The 16920-nt window shown below is 41.1% G+C and overlaps 4 protein-coding genes across 4 annotated transcripts; all 4 read left to right on the forward strand.

Annotated features, from left to right (window-relative positions):
• Positions 1–7072: 7072 nt before the first annotated feature.
• On the forward strand, positions 7073–8092 carry LOC311261011 (uncharacterized protein; the record flags this gene model as incomplete). The annotated part of the gene is made up of 2 exons (XM_084359351.1): positions 7073–7956; positions 8035–8092. 2 exons carry the CDS (start codon positions 7073–7075, stop codon positions 8090–8092), a joined length of 942 nt encoding a protein of 313 aa, XP_084215477.1.
• Positions 8093–9743: 1651 nt separating this feature from the next.
• LOC311260849 (uncharacterized protein) lies at positions 9744–10760 on the forward strand (the record flags this gene model as incomplete). Its single annotated transcript, XM_084359108.1, has 2 exons — positions 9744–10624; positions 10703–10760. 2 exons carry the CDS (start codon positions 9744–9746, stop codon positions 10758–10760), a joined length of 939 nt encoding a protein of 312 aa, XP_084215234.1.
• A 2261-nt stretch (positions 10761–13021) lies between these two features.
• On the forward strand, positions 13022–14041 carry LOC311261019 (uncharacterized protein; the record flags this gene model as incomplete). The annotated part of the gene is made up of 2 exons (XM_084359357.1): positions 13022–13905; positions 13984–14041. The coding sequence occupies 2 exons, from the start codon at positions 13022–13024 to the stop codon at positions 14039–14041; spliced, it is 942 nt and encodes a 313-aa protein (XP_084215483.1).
• A 1722-nt stretch (positions 14042–15763) lies between these two features.
• On the forward strand, positions 15764–16783 carry LOC311260974 (uncharacterized protein; the record flags this gene model as incomplete). The annotated part of the gene is made up of 2 exons (XM_084359312.1): positions 15764–16647; positions 16726–16783. The coding sequence occupies 2 exons, from the start codon at positions 15764–15766 to the stop codon at positions 16781–16783; spliced, it is 942 nt and encodes a 313-aa protein (XP_084215438.1).
• Positions 16784–16920: the final 137 nt, after the last annotated feature.

A 16920-nucleotide genomic window follows, 5' to 3' on the forward strand; every position in this document is an offset into this window, starting at 1 on the left:
CTACTGCTTCTCTTGAATCTAAAATATTCACATTTTATTGTGTGTTTCCTTAAAAGCTGGTTTTAAACTTTGGATGTCATTTTAATTCTGAACTTGTTTTTCTTTTCTTTTGAGAGTTGTGAAGTTCCCAATCGAGGTTTGGTTAATGTGACTATCTATGTGGAGGCCTGTTCACAACAGGCTATATGAATATGTGATGAAGGTTCACCAGCTGCCTCTCTGCTCAGCTCAGGACAGGAGCTCACAAGCAGCTCTCGCCTTGTTCTCACTAACAAGATAAAGTGTCACGTTTTGATGGTTAAATATTGGTATTTGCTGCAATTGGGCCAAAATACACATGAAGGTTAAACCACAAAGACAAAGCAAGTTTATTTATACAGCAGATTTAGACACAGGGCAATACAAAGTGCTTTACGAGACTTTAATACATTAAACACATCAGACATGATGATGATGATGATGACGATGATGATGACAGCCGCAGGTTCAGGACCCTGTCAGCTCCCCGCTGCTGCTGCTGCTGCTGCTGCTGCTGTTGTTGACTCAGGGATGGTTGCGGTGAAAGGAGGCCCAACTTTAAGATGACTTCATTTCCGTTATTCCTCTTCTCTATTGTTGGAATAAAAAATAAATAAAACATAATTAACCACAGGGGGAACGGGCAATGGGCCTTATCATCACACCTCCTCCTAACCTCTACTTTTAAACCGCAGTGCTGCTCTGTGTGTTTTTTGCCATCATGATCCTCTCTCTCAACACGACGCTCGTTCCTCTGTGTGTTGACTTTGACAGTCCGGGAGACTATTTCATTTTCCTTTTCCACGTGCTGTCCGGCGTGAGCACCGTGCTGGTGGCCGGCTCTGTAGTCTGTGGCATCAGTTGCACCCGTGCGCTCTTGAGACAGAACCGGTTCATATTCATGCTGAACACGAGTATCTGTGACACCGTGACGGGCTGTGGCATCTTCTACCAGTACCTCTTCGATGTGCGCGTGGGCTTCCCCCCTAAAAACGGGACTTATTACATTTTAACATCCCTTCTCGGAGTTAACATCATGACCTTTCTGTTCGCCCAGTTTGACCGGTATTTCGCCGTGTGCCATCCCTTCTTCTACGATCGTTTCTTCAACACCAGGGTGATCGTGTGCGTCAACGTGTACAGCTGGGTGCACGTGTACGGCCAGCTGCTCGCACAGCACCTGGTGCCGCTCTCCAAAGCCTTAGACATCGCGACGTTCAGCAGGGTCAGCCTGTTGGTGATCATTGTGACCAAAGTGTCCATGACGATCAAGTTGCTCATCGTGGCGAGGCACCAGCTCCGACGAGAGCCGCCGGGCCCCAACAGAGACAATAAGAAGGAGTCGCTGTTGATCATTGTGCTGGTGGTGGTGTTTTTCCTGCTGCTGTGGGGCCCGGCCATGTTCTACACCATCGTGTCTTCGCTGGTGGGGAAATATTATGTGACGGAAAACGACGCCATTAACCCGCTGAGAATTTTATCCAGGAGCAACTCTCTGTGCACCCCGTCCCTCTACCTGAGCGCGAGCCCCTCGCTCAGGACGGCCGTGTGGAAAACCGTGTGGAGCAAAGTGTGCTGCTGCAAACCGCACCACAGGTCGGTCCGACGAACTGGACATCCAAAGTCAGAATTTTAAATAATAAGAGGAAATAAAGAGGAAAATAAGGTCCCCAGAACACTGTTTGAAGCTAGAAAGGTGGCAGGGTCCGCCAAATATAAACAAAGTAAAACAGTATGGAGTAATGAAAATGAAAAGAGTTTCTTTATTTAGTTTGTTTAGGAAAATAATAACAATAATAATAACAATAATAATAATAATAATAATAATAATAATAATAATAAACAGTAAATGAAGATCTTTCTCTTCTGATTTAATTTTCTTTCCCAAAACACATAATGCACCTTTAATGCAAAAAAAATAAATAAAAATAAATGACTGAAAATAATGAACTAATAAACACTTGGGGAGGCGTTTTCACTGTCAGCTGATTAAACTGTAGATGTTTGTATGTAATGTAAAGTGAATCGCACATTGATTTACATTCACACAGCCGAACGAATGAAAGGCTCTCAGGGCCCCGGCACTGTGCGTGATGGCCTCGATGATTTTTTGATGGCCAACCCTGTCTCTAGAAATATTTTTTTCCAGGCCTTTATTTTCTTATTTGCAGCAAATGGAAACTTTACAGATTGTTTTTTTTTTGTTTGTTTGTGTTTTTGTCAATAGCCTATCAGTCGCAAAACGATGATACTGATTTCGTTTGCTTTCTGTCAAAATGTCCGCTGTGGGCCTAATAACCGTGTGATATGGTGCTGAGAAGAGCAGACAGTCGTCGAGTTACATCACACTGTAACTGCGAAAACAAATTGTATTTTTATGAATCAATTTGTAGGAGACCAAGCTGCTTTGATTTGTAAAACCATTATTAAAACCTGCGTTTTTCCTGCCGTGCAAGTCAAAATATCTGCGGGCCTGTTATATAAAGTCTGATTATTTTTGGACATGATTTTTTTGATTCTATTTTATTAATTTGAGATTATGACTATTGCTTTATCTGAATTATTATAAATTATCAAACAAACATTATCAACCAGGTGTCAGAGGAATAAGGCTGTAACATCCGTAAAGTCATTTTTTTCTAGGCTAATAAGAAATGATCAACGTGCTCTGCACAGGTTATTGCAGGACTGCTAACGTGTTATTATGTTTTCTAAATGTGGTGGCATGAAATTTGATGTATTCAACATTTTCTTCCCACAGGGTGGATAACGATGGAGGGACGATTCAGAAGATTTCACAGTGACAAAGAGCTCCCTGACGCAATTAAAGACTGCAGGTCAATTTTTATTTCTTTTAGGAGTATACCCATTATTATTCAGCATGTTTTGATTATCGGTATCAGTGCTTTTTTATGTCAGATTGCCCATAAAATAAACTATTTTTAAAAATGTGCTACTTTGTCTATGATGCAACATCCTCTCACATGTCCAGCCTGCCAACGCTGAATAATCAGAATCTGCACAGTAACTAAATGTGTCAAATAAATGAAAAGTATGGAGTAGCAGAAAATGGAAATACTCAAATAAGGTACCTCAAAATTGTACTTAAGAACAGTGCTTGAGTAAATTGTACTCAGGTTTAAATGAATATTGGTCCTTATTATTGTTTTTCAGTGTTGTTAATTTCTAATAATCGGTATCGGCCCTGAAAAAAGAAATATTAGTCGAACTCTAATTTCTATCACCCAAACTCACAATCACATTGCCTGAGTGAGCCGAGTGAAATACTTTACATACAGCTGTTCTGTAATCTTTGTGACACATAAAATAAAATCATGGAAAACATTTGTTGTGTTGTGTTGTAGTGTATTTGTTCTCCTATTTACATACAAGAGGAGGCAGAATGTAAAAAACACTCATTAATTCAGTCCAACACCACCTCTGACTCTGAACCAGCCTGGTCGCCAGAATAAAACGATGGCATTGGACTGTTTCTGACCAGATGGGACAGAAATACACTGTGATGTCATCAATTATCTGAATACATATTTATTTGCTAATTCACCAATAAAAACATGCTGAGAACTTAAACTGGGTCTGTATTTATGTTGATTATAACTAGGATTTAATTATTATGAAGATTTCTATTACTTGTATGTTTAATTATGAAGGTGAATCCTCTGTATCAGCACTTAAAGGGGCACTATGTAGTTTTTGGAACAGACATTCAAACCCAAGATTTTTTATATTTACAATATTAATTAGGTCATATTACAAAATCCTTATATTTATCTTTTGTATAACTGAATAAAAAATGGTCTCAGAGGAAAATAAGGTTCCCAGAACAGTTTGAAGTAGTGTTGCTTTCGTCAACGAAAAGTATAACTAAATATCGTCGTCAACGAACCTTTATCACGTGACGGAAACGAGACGAGACGCAACGCAAATGGTGGTCATGGCATGAAAACTATAATCAAATATATAACGCAATATTGTTGACGAACAAAAACGGGACTAAATGTGGTTTACAAAATAAAAACTCTGCTAAAATATCTCTTAATTTTCGTTGACCAAGATGAGACGAGACGAAATGTTATAACGTTATTTCGTCTCGCTATTGTAGTAGTGGGGCGCAGGAGTGTCACGTGGTTAAGAGGCAACATTGTTGTGGTCACTGAGTTGGAGAAGAGAAAATAAACAGAGTGTGTGATTAGCTCCAAAGAGCACCTGTTCTTGAGTTTTTGTCAGCAAAGAAAGAGTGACTTTAGACGCCTTGCACTTCTGAACGCTACACTATTATTATTATTTTGCAATATTTCTGTTTCCTGAGTCTCAATTCAGGGGCTGCATCAGGTCGCACTGCGCAGTCGCAGGTGACGTCACTTCCACAATCCCCACTTGCGCGGCATTGTAAGATGCAACCGCGGGTTAACACAACTGAAGACACAACGTTAAAGACAGGGACCGATGGCCGGCCAGCCGGGGTCCGTCTTTGGCAGAAAACGAAGGAACGACATTTGGACACACTTTCTATACATAGAAGTGGAAAAGAAAACATACAGACCCAGTTTAACGAGGATTTATGCTACTTAATTAGGTTTTCCAGAGGCTGCATCTGTCCTGAGTGACATTGTATCTATTCCTGTGCTAGATTCCAGATAGAGCATCAGTGAAGCAAGTCCCGCCCAAGAAGATGGACAAGCCAACTAGTGCTCAGGATTTCTTTGCCACCAGGAGGTACAACGACAACTCCCCAGAACAACGTACCAAAGAGGAGGCGATGGCGCAGTGGATAGGCCGCACAGGACTCCCAGCACGAATTGTCGAAGATGAGGAGTTCATCGCCATGATGGCAAAAATGGACAAAAAATTCAAAGTGCGAAAGACATAAAACCTTAAACTTGATTGACAAAATTTACAAAGACGAGAAAGTAAAGCTCAAACAAAACCTGGCCACAGCACGTAGAATAACTACAGGGTTGGATATTTGGACTAAAAAGGGGCTTACAGCATCCTTCCTGGGAGTTGGCGCCTGTTACTTCAACCCTGGACGACAAGGCTGAACACAAACTCCTGAACCTGAAGGAGATGGTTCACCCTCACACCGCAGAGTCGATTAGTACACTTTTGGAGGAGTCAATGGAAGAATGGGGGATTCCCTGAGAGAAGGTCCTCACAACGATTACTGACAATGGCAGCAATATGGTCGCTTTGTTCCACACACATGCAGAAGTTGCCACAACTTCTGAAGAGGACAGGTGGTCAAGTTGCTTTGCTATGATGTCGCGCTGTCTTGAAGTCAAGGAGCACCTCACAGCTGTGGCTGAGTCCATGGGCTGGGACAGCCTGCCCAGTGAGTGGCAGAAGATCGGGATGCTGAGACACCACCTTCTGCCGTTTGCGGAGCATACTAAGTTGCTTGAAAGTGACACTCAATCACTTTCCCTTGTTGTGCCAGCACTCCTGGATCTCAAAAACCCTCTGTCGGAGTTCTCGCTTGCACATGGAAGAACCTACAAAGATGCAGCTACTCTGGCTCAGAAGATGCTGTCCAGCATGGATAGGCGCTTTGGTGTGTTTCTTGACATAACAACTGACAACTTCTCACCACTTCCTGCAGCAGAATGCTTTGTCGACCCTTGTGTAGCTGAAACCCTTCTGGAAAATGATGACATCGAAGTACAGGATCTTGTCAGAAAGGCAGAGGACTACGTTGCTCATCTTGTGCCACAAAGAGTGCAAGTACGAGAAGAGCAGTTGACTGATGATGAGCAAGTCGCAAATAATGAGGGTACAGAGGCTCCAGAGTCAACCCTCGCAAAAGTTCTTCAGTGCCAGTCGTCCATCGAGGCCCAAGACAACAAACATTAGGCGGGAGATTTTGAAATATAAAGAGGGGCTGTCCGAGTTCCTCCAGACTGCTGCTGAGGTTGAGGAATCCGCCGTTGAGTATTGGTTAACTCTGTGTTCTTCCACTGCGTTTCCAACACTGGAACCTCTGGCCTTGGACCTCCTGTCGATGCCAGCCTCTCAGGCATTTACAGAGAGGGTCTTCAGTGTAACTGGTTACCTCTCTTGTGGCCGCAGAAACGGGGCTAGGACCATTTTGGAAAGAAGTGCTTTCCTCAGAGTAAACAAGCCTAAGTAGTAGTTAATGGCTGGCCTGAACAGACATGCAACAAGCATGCATGTACTGCACGCACTCACACACACACACACACACACACACAGCACTTTGATGAGCAACATTTCCAACACACACACACACACACACACACAGAGCATTTTGGTAAGCAACACTGTTAACAGCTGAAAGGTCAAAACCATTTGTAGTGTGGTACTTGTATATTAACTGGGTTGAATAGAATTGCGTTACTAAAAAGAGACTAAATTACTATTTTCATCGACTAAAACTAGACGAAAATAGTCATGGATAATTCTGATTAAAATAAGACTGAAATGCTCAGACTTTCAGTCGACTGAAACTTGACTAGACTAGAAAGAGTATAAACAAGACTAAACCTAATAAAAACTAAAATGACAATTTGACACAAAGACTAGACTAAAACTAAAATTAAAACAGGCCGCCAAAAACAACACCAGTTTGAGGCTAGGAAGGTGGCAGGGTCCGCCACATAAACAGTATGGAGTCATGAAAACGAAGAGTTTGTACATTTAGTTTGTTTGAACATTTAAAAAAAAATTTAATTAAAATCAGTCGATGAAGATCTTTCTCATCTGTTAAAATTTCTACATACTGCATCTTTAAAGGGTTTTATTTCATTGTGAAGCCCAAAATGAAATCTAAAGAATTATATAATATTATTATATATTATTATTTATTGCCAAAGGTTTTATTTGGCAATGCTTTGACCCAAAAACAAAAAAATCTACTTAATTGTTTATCAATATTTAATTCTGTGTAGCCTGAACATTGGTACGAACAGTGAGATCAGGTCAGGGGGCTCATGGTGCAGAGGTGACTAACAGTAGATGGGCGGTGTTTATCAAGCAGCTTTATAAAGTCTTTAATTCAGGCTGCGTTATTGGAACAATGCTCCTCTCCAACACCACAGACTCTCCGAGCGGAGGAGTTCCCCTCTCGGTGAACTTTGACAGTCCTGTGGATTACCTCATCTTCATTTACCAGATATTATTCGCCACAGCTGCTGTTCTCATAGCCGGACCTGTCGTTATCAGCATCCTATCCACCAGAGCTCTGCGCCTGCAGAACAGGTTCATCTTCATGCTGAACACCAGTGTCTGTGACACGATGGTCGGCTTCTCAGTGTATTATCTCGGTCTGTTTGACGTTAAGGAGGGATATCCGTCTAGAAATGGGACTTATAACATGCTGCCGTCTTTTCTGGGTGTGAACATAATGACATTTTTATTCGCACAGTTTGACAGGTATTTCGCTGTGTGCCATCCTTACATTTACGCGCGCTTTATAACGCGCCGCGTGGTGATCTGTGTAAATATCTATTGTTGGATTCATGTCTTTGGTCTGTCGACCGTTTTAAATTTCTTACCACTCTCCTTGTCCATACAGGCGTATGTTTACACTATGGTCAGCTTACAGATCATCGTGATCACCAAAGTGGTCATGACCATCAAGCTGTATGTTGTCGCCAGGTTCCAGCTGGAGAGAGATCCTCCCAGCGCCGAGAAAGAAAGCAAGAAGGAGTCCTTAAAAATCATCATCTTTGTTGTCATAAGCTTCTTGGTGCTGTGGTGCCCTTCTTTTATTAATGTCGTCCTCAGACTGATGGTGGGAGGAGGGTTGAGTTTCAGGAACGAGGCCACTAATCTCTTCGCCATCATGGCTCGTTTGAACGCTGTGAGCACCCCGGCTGTGTACATCTGGGGGAGCCCGGCTCTGAGGGAGGCCACGGTGAGGACAGTGTGGGGCAGAGTGTGTCCGAGGTGCAGGAGGAGGTAAGAGGTTAAATGAATATACTGCAATAAATGATCACATTTAATTCTGTCGATGATCAGCTGGTGACTCTTCCTCAGAGTTGGCTCCTGTCCTGTGAAGGGAAACGGCAAAGGGAGGCCTCTGAAGAATCACTGACACATGTTCAGCTGCTGCAAGGATCCAGTGATGATGAGGGACTGAAAACAAAGTGGACAGATATGTGGAAGCCGTTTTAAACATTTAAGTTGGAGTACAATGTCCCCTTCAAGAGATGATGATGTCCACAACTTGAGATATAAGGTATTATAATTGAAGAAATTCAGATGTTCTTTTATTCGCTCAATCTCTTATTGTGTGTGTGTGTGTGTGTGTGTGTGTGTGTGTGTGTGTTAGAAGTACTTTGATTCAGATGTTCCTAACATATTTCTTCTTGTCTGTTACTGAAAATTCATCTGTCCTAGTGGATGAATGAGGGTTCATTCTGCCTATATGTTTTTGTTATTGTGCGCTGTAAAATTCCTCTGTAATATTTAAAAAATGTTATCACGATGGATTGAGCTTAGAAAAAACATTTATTTTTTTTATTAGGTTGAATCTTTGAGGAAGCTTCTGTTACTTAACAGTAAACAGTAAGAAATGCAAAAATAAAGCACAAAGAAAAAAGCTGCAGTTCAAGGCCAGGAACAACCTGCAGAACACTGTGCAGTGGCAATAACGATGGCATTATAACTGTTTCTTCAAAATATGGATATGTTGAATTTGTACATTTCATACGAATATTGCCATCATAAAAGTAGACTTCAGGACTAGTTGTACTGGTGTACTGCAATTGAACGGTAAAACATATGCAGCTGTAAAACACAATATCCACTGACATGATAAGGATGATCCTGATTTATTTACTGATCTTGAGGCCTCTTCTTGAAGAGACTCCCTGTGCTAAAATCTGGTTATATCAGTTCTGTGCTTATATGTTGTACAATCCTAAAATAAATGTGTTTAATTAAGACCAGATGGGACAAAATACACTGCATAGAGCGTAAGGCACGGGGGTCAAAAGGGCATCAGGTTAACCAGCCATCTCATTTTATACTTTGTTTTCATGAGTGATATCATCAATTATTTGCTAATTCATCAATAAAAACATGCTGAGGACTTAAACTGTGTCTGTATTTATGTTGAGTACAACTTTGATTTAATTATTATGAAGATTTCCATTACTTGTATGTTTAATTATGAAGGCGAATCCTCTGTATCAGCACTTAAAGGGGCACTGTGTAGTTTTTGGAGCAGACATTCGAACCCAAGGTTTTTTATATTTACAATATTAATGAGGTCATATTACAAAATCTTTACATTTATATTTCATATAACTGAATAAAAATGGTCTCAAAGGAAAATAAGGTTCCCAGAACAGTTTGAATCTAGGAAGGTGGCAGGGTCCGCCACATATAAACAAAGTAAAACAGTATGAAGTCAGGAAAATGAAGAGAGTTTGTTTATTTAGTTTGTTCGAACATAACAAAAAATAAAAAATCTGTGGATGAAGATCCTTCTCATCTGTTTAAAGTTTTTTTCCCAAAACTACATACTGCACCTTTATAGGCTTTTCTTTTTGATTTCACTGTGAAGCCCAAAATGAAATTGAAAGAATTATAGGCTTTATTGGTTATTTGTAGCCTGAACATTGGTATGAACAGTGAGATCAGGTCAGGGGGCTCATGGTGCAGAGGTGACTAACAGTAGATGGGCGGTGTTTATCAAGCAGCTTTATAAAGTCTTTAATTCAGGCTGCGTTATTGGAACAATGCTCCTCTCCAACACCACAGACTCTCCGAGCGGAGGAGTTCCCCTCTCGGTGAACTTTGACAGTCCTGTGGATTACCTCATCTTCATTTACCAGATATTATTCGCCACAGCTGCTGTTCTCATAGCCGGACCTGTCGTTATCACCGTCCTATCCACCAGAGCTCTGCGCCTGCAGAACAGGTTCATCTTCATGCTGAACACCAGTGTCTGTGACACGATGGTCGGCTTCTCAGTGTATTATCTCGGTCTGTTTGACGTTCAGGAGGGATATCCGTCTAGAAATGGGACTTATAACATGTTGCCGTCTTTTCTGGGTGTGAACATAATGACATTTTTATTCGCACAGTTTGACAGGTATTTCGCTGTGTGCCATCCTTACATTTACGCGCGCTTTATAACGCGCCGCGTGGTGATCTGTGTGAATATCTATTGTTGGCTTCATTCCTTTAGTCTGTCGACCGTTTTACGTTTCTTACCACTCTCCTTGTCCATACGGGCGTATGTTTACAGTATGGTCAGCTTACAGATCATCGTGATCACCAAAGTGGTCATGACCATCAAGCTGTATGTTGTCGCCAGGTTCCAGCTGGAGAGAGATCCTCCCAGCGCCGAGAAGGAAAGCAAGAAGGAGTCCTTAAAAATCATCATCTTTGTTGTCATAAGCTTCTTGGTGCTGTGGTGCCCTTCTTTTGTTAATATCGTCCTCAGATTTCTAGGAAGAGGGCTGACATTTCGAAACGAGGCCACTAATCTCTTCGCCATCATGGCTCGTTTGAACGCTGTGAGCACCCCGGCTGTGTACATCTGGGGGAGCCCGGCTCTGAGGGAGGCCACGGTGAGGACAGTGTGGGGCAGAGTGTGTCCGAGGTGCAGGAGGAGGTAGGAGGTTAAATGAATATACTGCAATAACAGATCACATTCATTTCTGTCGATGAGCAGCTGGTGACTCTTCCTCAGAGTTGGCTCCTGTCCTGTGAAGGGAAACGGCAAAGGGAGGCCTCTGAAGAATCACTGACACATGTTCAGCTGCTGCGAGGATCCAGTGATGATGAGGGACTGAAAACAAAGTGGACAGATATGTGGAAGCCGTTTTAAACATTTAAGTTGGAGTACAATGTCCCCTTCAAGAGATGATGATGTCCACAACTTGAGATATAAGGTATTATAATTGAAGAAATTCAGATATTCTTTTATTCGCTCAATCTCTTTTTGTGTGTGTGTGTGTGTGTGTGTGTGTGTGTGTGTGTGTGTGTGTTAGAAGTACTTTGATTCAGATGTTCCTAACATATTTCTTCTTGTCTGTTACTGAAAATTCATCTGTCCTAGTGGATGAATGAGGGTTCATTCTGCCTATATGTTTTTGTTATTGTGCGCTGTAAAATTCCTCTGTAATATTTAAAAAATGTTATCACGATGGATTGAGCTTAGAAAAAACATTTATTTTTTTTATTAGGTTGAATCTTTGAGGAAGCTTCTGTTACTTAAAAGTAAACAGTAAGAAATGCCAAAATAAAGCACAAAGAAAAAAGCTGCAGTTCAAGGCCAGGAACAACCTGCAGAACACTGTGCAGTGGCAATAACGATGGCATTATAACTGTTTCTTCAAAATATGGATATGTTGAATTTGTACATTTCATACGAATATTGCCATCTTAAAAGTAGACTTCAGGACTAGTTGTACTGGTGTACTGCAATTGAACGGTAAAAAACAAACATATGCAGCTTTAAAACACAATATCCACTGACATGATAAGGATGATCCTGATTTATTTACTGATCTTGAGGCCTCTTCTTGAAGAGACTCCCTGTGCTAAAATCTGGTTATATCAGTTCTGTGCTTATATGTTGTACAATCCTAAAATAAATGTGTTTAATTAAGACCAGATGGGACAGAAATACACTGCATAGAGCGTAAGGCACGGGGGTCAAAAGGGCATCAGGTTAACCAGCCATCTCATTTTATACTTTGTTTTCATGAGTGATGTCATCAATTATCTGAATACATATTTATTTGCTAATTCATCAATAAAAACATGCTGAGAACTTAAACTGGGTCTGTATTTATGTTGATTACAACTTGGATTTAATTATGATGAAGATTTCCATTACTTGTATGTTTAATTATGAAGGTGAATCCTCTGTATCAGCACTTAAAGGGGCACTGTGTAGTTTTTGAAGCAGACATTAGAACCCAAGTGTATCGGCAAATGTTGACTAGCTGGTGTTCATGGCTTATTCGTGTCCAGGCACTGTTGTCTTTAATAATTCACTCCACATCCAGGTAATGTTGAAAAATAAAAAACCTTTATTCCACGAGTGTCACTCATTTATCCTTAAACTTGGCCTTCTCATAATGAAAACAATACAGGACAGGGCACGGTAAGAAAACCGTGTGTCTCCACTGCTAGCCTGGGTCCACCTACCTCAGGTCAACGACCCCTCTCGAGCCCGAGTGCAAGGCTGCTGCCTCTTAAAGCTACAGTACCGAGAGTACTAAACTTAAATGAAATAGCCTTTTAAAAACAGAAAAGATTAACAAATAGCCAACATCAGTTAAACTTACTCAAAAATATTTAAGCTTCAAATCCAAAGTTATTGTACAAAATATACTGTATATTTAAATAACATTTAACCTTTTTAATAACAATAACAAAAATGAGAAAATCAGCAAGCTCATTCTTGCCTCAAACACCAAGGTTTTTTATATTTACAATATTAATGAGGTCATATTACAAAATCTTTACATTTATATTTTATATAACTGGATAAAAAATGGTCTCAGAGGAAAATAAGGTCCCCAGAACAGTTTGAATCTAGGAAGGTGGCAGGGTCCGCCACATATAAACAGTATGGAGTCATGAAAACAAAGAGAGTTTATACATTTAGCTACATTGAACGTTAAAAAATAAAAATAAATTAAAAACAGTCGATGAAGATCTTTCTCATCTGTTAAAATTTCTACATACTGCATCTTTAACCTTTAAAGGCTTTCCTGTTTTATTTCATTGTGAAGCCCAAAATGAAATCGAAAGAATTATAAAATATTATTATAATTTATTATTTATTGCCAAAGGTTTCATTTGGCAATGCTTTGACCCAAAAACAAAAAAATCTACTTAATTGTTTATCAATATTTAATTCTTTGTAGCCTGAACATTGGTATGAACAGTGAGATCAGGTCAGGGGGCTCATGGTGCAGAGGTGACTAACAGTAGATGGGCGGTGTTTATCAAGCAGCTTTATAAAGTCTTTAATTCAGGCTGCGTTATTGGAACAATGCTCCTCTCCAACACCACAGACTCTCCGAGCGGAGGAGTTCCCCTCTCGGTGAACTTTGACAGTCCTGTTGATTACCTCATCTTCATTTACCAGATATTATTCGCCACAGCTGCTGTTCTCATAGCCGGACCTGTCGTTATCAGCATCCTATCCACCAGAGCTCTGCGCCTGCAGAACAGGTTCATCTTCATGCTGAACACCAGTGTCTGTGACACGATGGTCGGCTTCTCAGTGTATTATCTCGGTCTGTTTGACGTTCAGGAGGGATATCCGTCTAGAAATGGGACTTATAACATGTTGCCCGCTTTTCTCGGTGTGAACATAATGACATTTTTATTCGCACAGTTTGACAGGTATTTCGCTGTGTGCCATCCTTACATTTACGCGCGCTTTATAACGCGCCGCGTGGTGATCTGTGTGAATATCTATTGTTGGATTCATGTCTTTGGTCAGTCGACCGTTTTACGTTTCTTACCACTCTCCTTGTCCATACGGGCGTATGTTTACAGTATGGTCAGCTTACAGATCATCGTGATCACCAAAGTGGTCATGACCATCAAGCTGTATGTTGTCGCCAGGTTCCAGCTGGAGAGAGATCCTCCAAGCGCCGAGAAAGAAAGCAAGAAGGAGTCCTTAAAAATCATCATCTTTGCTGTCATAAGCTTCTTGGTGCTGTGGTGCCCTTCTTTTATTAATGTCGTCCTCAGACTGATGGTGGGAGGAGGGTTGAGTTTCAGGAACGAGGCCACTAATCTCTTCGCCATCATGGCTCGTTTGAACGCTGTGAGCACCCCGGCTGTGTACATCTGGGGGAGCCCGGCTCTGAGGGAGGCCACGGTGAGGACAGTGTGGGGCAGAGTGTGTCCGAGGTGCAGGAGGAGGTAAGAGGTTAAATGAATATACTGCAATAACAGATCACATTCATTTCTGTCGATGATCAGCTGGTGACTCTTCCTCAGAGTTGGCTCCTGTCCTGTGAAGGGAAACGGCAAAGGGAGGCCTCTGAAGAATCACTGACACATGTTCAGCTGCTGCAAGGATCCAGTGATGATGCGGGACTGAAAACAGATATTCAAACTGTTAACTTCATCCCGTTCATGGTGTCCAATACAGTGGACAGATATGTGGAAGCCGTTTTAAACATTTAAGTTGGAGTACAATGTCCCCTTCAAGAGATGATGATGGGCCCCATAAAGCCCTGTAAGGTATTATAATTTAAACATTTAAAAATCCTCTTATTCTCTCAATCTCTTTGTTTGTGTGTGTTAGAAGTACTTTGATTCAGATGTTCCTAACATGTTTCTTCTTGTCTGTTACTGAAAATTCATCTGTCCTAGTGGATGAGTGAGGGTTCATTCTGCCAATAGATTCATCCTTATTTTGTAGCTATGTTTTATGTTATTGTGCGCTGTAAAATTCAGCCTCCTCTCCTCTGTAATATTTAAAAAATGTTATCACGATGGATTGAGATTAGAAAAACATTATTTAAAAGAAAAAAAAAATTTATTAGGTTGAATCTTTGAGGAAGCTTCTGTTACTTAAAAGTAAACAGTAAGAAATGCATCAATAAAGCACAACGCAAAAAGCTGCAGTTCAAGGCCAGGAACAACCTGCAGAACACTGTGCAGTGGCAATAACGATGGCATTATAACTGTTTCTTCAAAATATGGATATGTTGAATTTGTACGTTTCATATGAATATTGGCATAAAAGTAGACTTCAGGACTAGTTGTACTGGTGTACTGCAATTGAACGGAAAAAAAACAAACAAATATGCAGCTTTAAAACACAATATCCACTGACATGATAAGGATGATCCTGATTTATTTACTGATCTTGAGGCCTCTTCTTGAAGAGACTCCCTGTGCTAAAATCTGGTTATATCAGTTCTGTGCTTATATGTTGTACAATCCTAAAATAAATGTGTTTAATTAAGACCAGATGGGACAGAAATACACTGCATAGAGCGTAAGGCACGGGGGTCAAAAGGGCATCAGGTTAACCAGCCATCTCATTTTATACTTTGTTTTCATGAGTGATATCATCAATTATTTGCTAATTCATCAATAAAAACATGCTGAGAACTTAAACTGGGTCTGTATTTATGTTGAGTACAACTTTGATTTAATTATTATGAAGATTTCCATTACTTGTATGTTTAATTATGAAGGCAAATCCTCTGTATCAGCATTTAAAGGGGCACTGTGTAGTTTTTGGAGGAGACATTCGAACCCAAGGTTTTTTATATTTACAATATTAATGAGGTCATATTACAAAATCTTTACATTTATCTTTTATATAACTGAATAAAAATGGTCTCAAAGGAAAATAAGGTTCCCAGAACAGTTTGAATCTAGGAAGGTGGCAGGGTCCGCCACATATAAACAAAGTAAAACAGTATGAAGTCAGGAAAATGAAGAGAGTTTGTTTATTTAGTTTGTTCGAACATAACAAAAAATAAAAAATCAGTGGATGAAGATCTTTCTCATCTGGTTAAAGTTTTTTTTCCCAAAACTACATACTGCACCTTTAAAGGCTTTCCTTTTTGATTTCACTGTGAAGCCCAAAATGAAATTGAAAGAATTATAGGCTTTATTGGTTTCATTTGTAGCCTGAACATTGGTATGAACAGTGAGATCAGGTCAGGGGGCTCATGGTGCAGAGGTGACTAACAGTAGATGGGCGGTGTTTATCAAGCAGCTTTATAAAGTCTTTAATTCAGGCTGCGTTATTGGAACAATGCTCCTCTCCAACACCACAGACTCTCCGAGCGGAGGAGTTCCCCTCTCGGTGAACTTTGACAGTCCTGTGGATTACCTCATCTTCATTTACCAGATATTATTCGCCACAGCTGCTGTTCTCATAGCCGGACCTGTCGTTGTCACCGTCCTATCCACCAGAGCTCTGCGCCTGCAGAACAGGTTCATCTTCATGCTGAACACCAGTGTCTGTGACACGATGGTCGGCTTCTCAGTGTATTATCTCGGTCTGTTTGACGTTCAGGAGGGATATCCGTCTAGAAATGGGACTTATAACATGTTGCCCGCTTTTCTCGGTGTGAACATAATGACATTTTTATTCGCACAGTTTGACAGGTATTTCGCTGTGTGCCATCCTTACATTTACGCGCGCTTTATAACGCGCCGCGTGGTGATCTGTGTGAATATCTATTGTTGGATTCATGTCTTTGGTCAGTCGACCGTTTTACGTTTCTTACCACTCTCCTTGTCCATACGGGCGTATGTTTACAGTATGGTCAGCTTACAGATCATCGTGATCACCAAAGTGGTCATGACCATCAAGCTGTATGTTGTCGCCAGGTTCCAGCTGGAGAGAGATCCTCCCAGCGCCGAGAAAGAAAGCAAGAAGGAGTCCTTAAAAATCATCATCTTTGCTGTCATAAGCTTCTTGGTGCTGTGGTGCCCTTCTTTTATTAATGTCGTCCTCAGACTGATGGTGGGAGGAGGGTTGAGTTTCAGGAACGAGGCCACTAATCTCTTCGCCATCATGGCTCGTTTGAACGCTGTGAGCACCCCGGCTGTGTACATCTGGGGGAGCCCGGCTCTGAGGGAGGCCACGGTGAGGACAGTGTGGGGCAGAGTGTGTCCGAGGTGCAGGAGGAGGTAAGAGGTTAAATGAATATACTGCAATAACAGATCACATTCATTTCTGTCGATGATCAGCTGGTGACTCTTCCTCAGAGTTGGCTCCTGTCCTGTGAAGGGAAACGGCAAAGGGAGGCCTCTGAAGAATCACTGACACATGTTCAGCTGCTGCAAGGATCCAGTGATGATGCGGGACTGAAAACAGATATTCAAACTGTTAACTTCATCCCGTTCATGGTGTCCAATACAGTGGACAGATATGTGGAAGCCGTTTTAAACATTTAAGTTGGA

Source organism: Pagrus pagrus, assembly GCF_965226575.1.
Source record: "Pagrus pagrus genome assembly, chromosome: 8".
In the NCBI taxonomy this organism is placed as follows: domain Eukaryota; kingdom Metazoa; phylum Chordata; class Actinopteri; order Spariformes; family Sparidae; genus Pagrus; species Pagrus pagrus.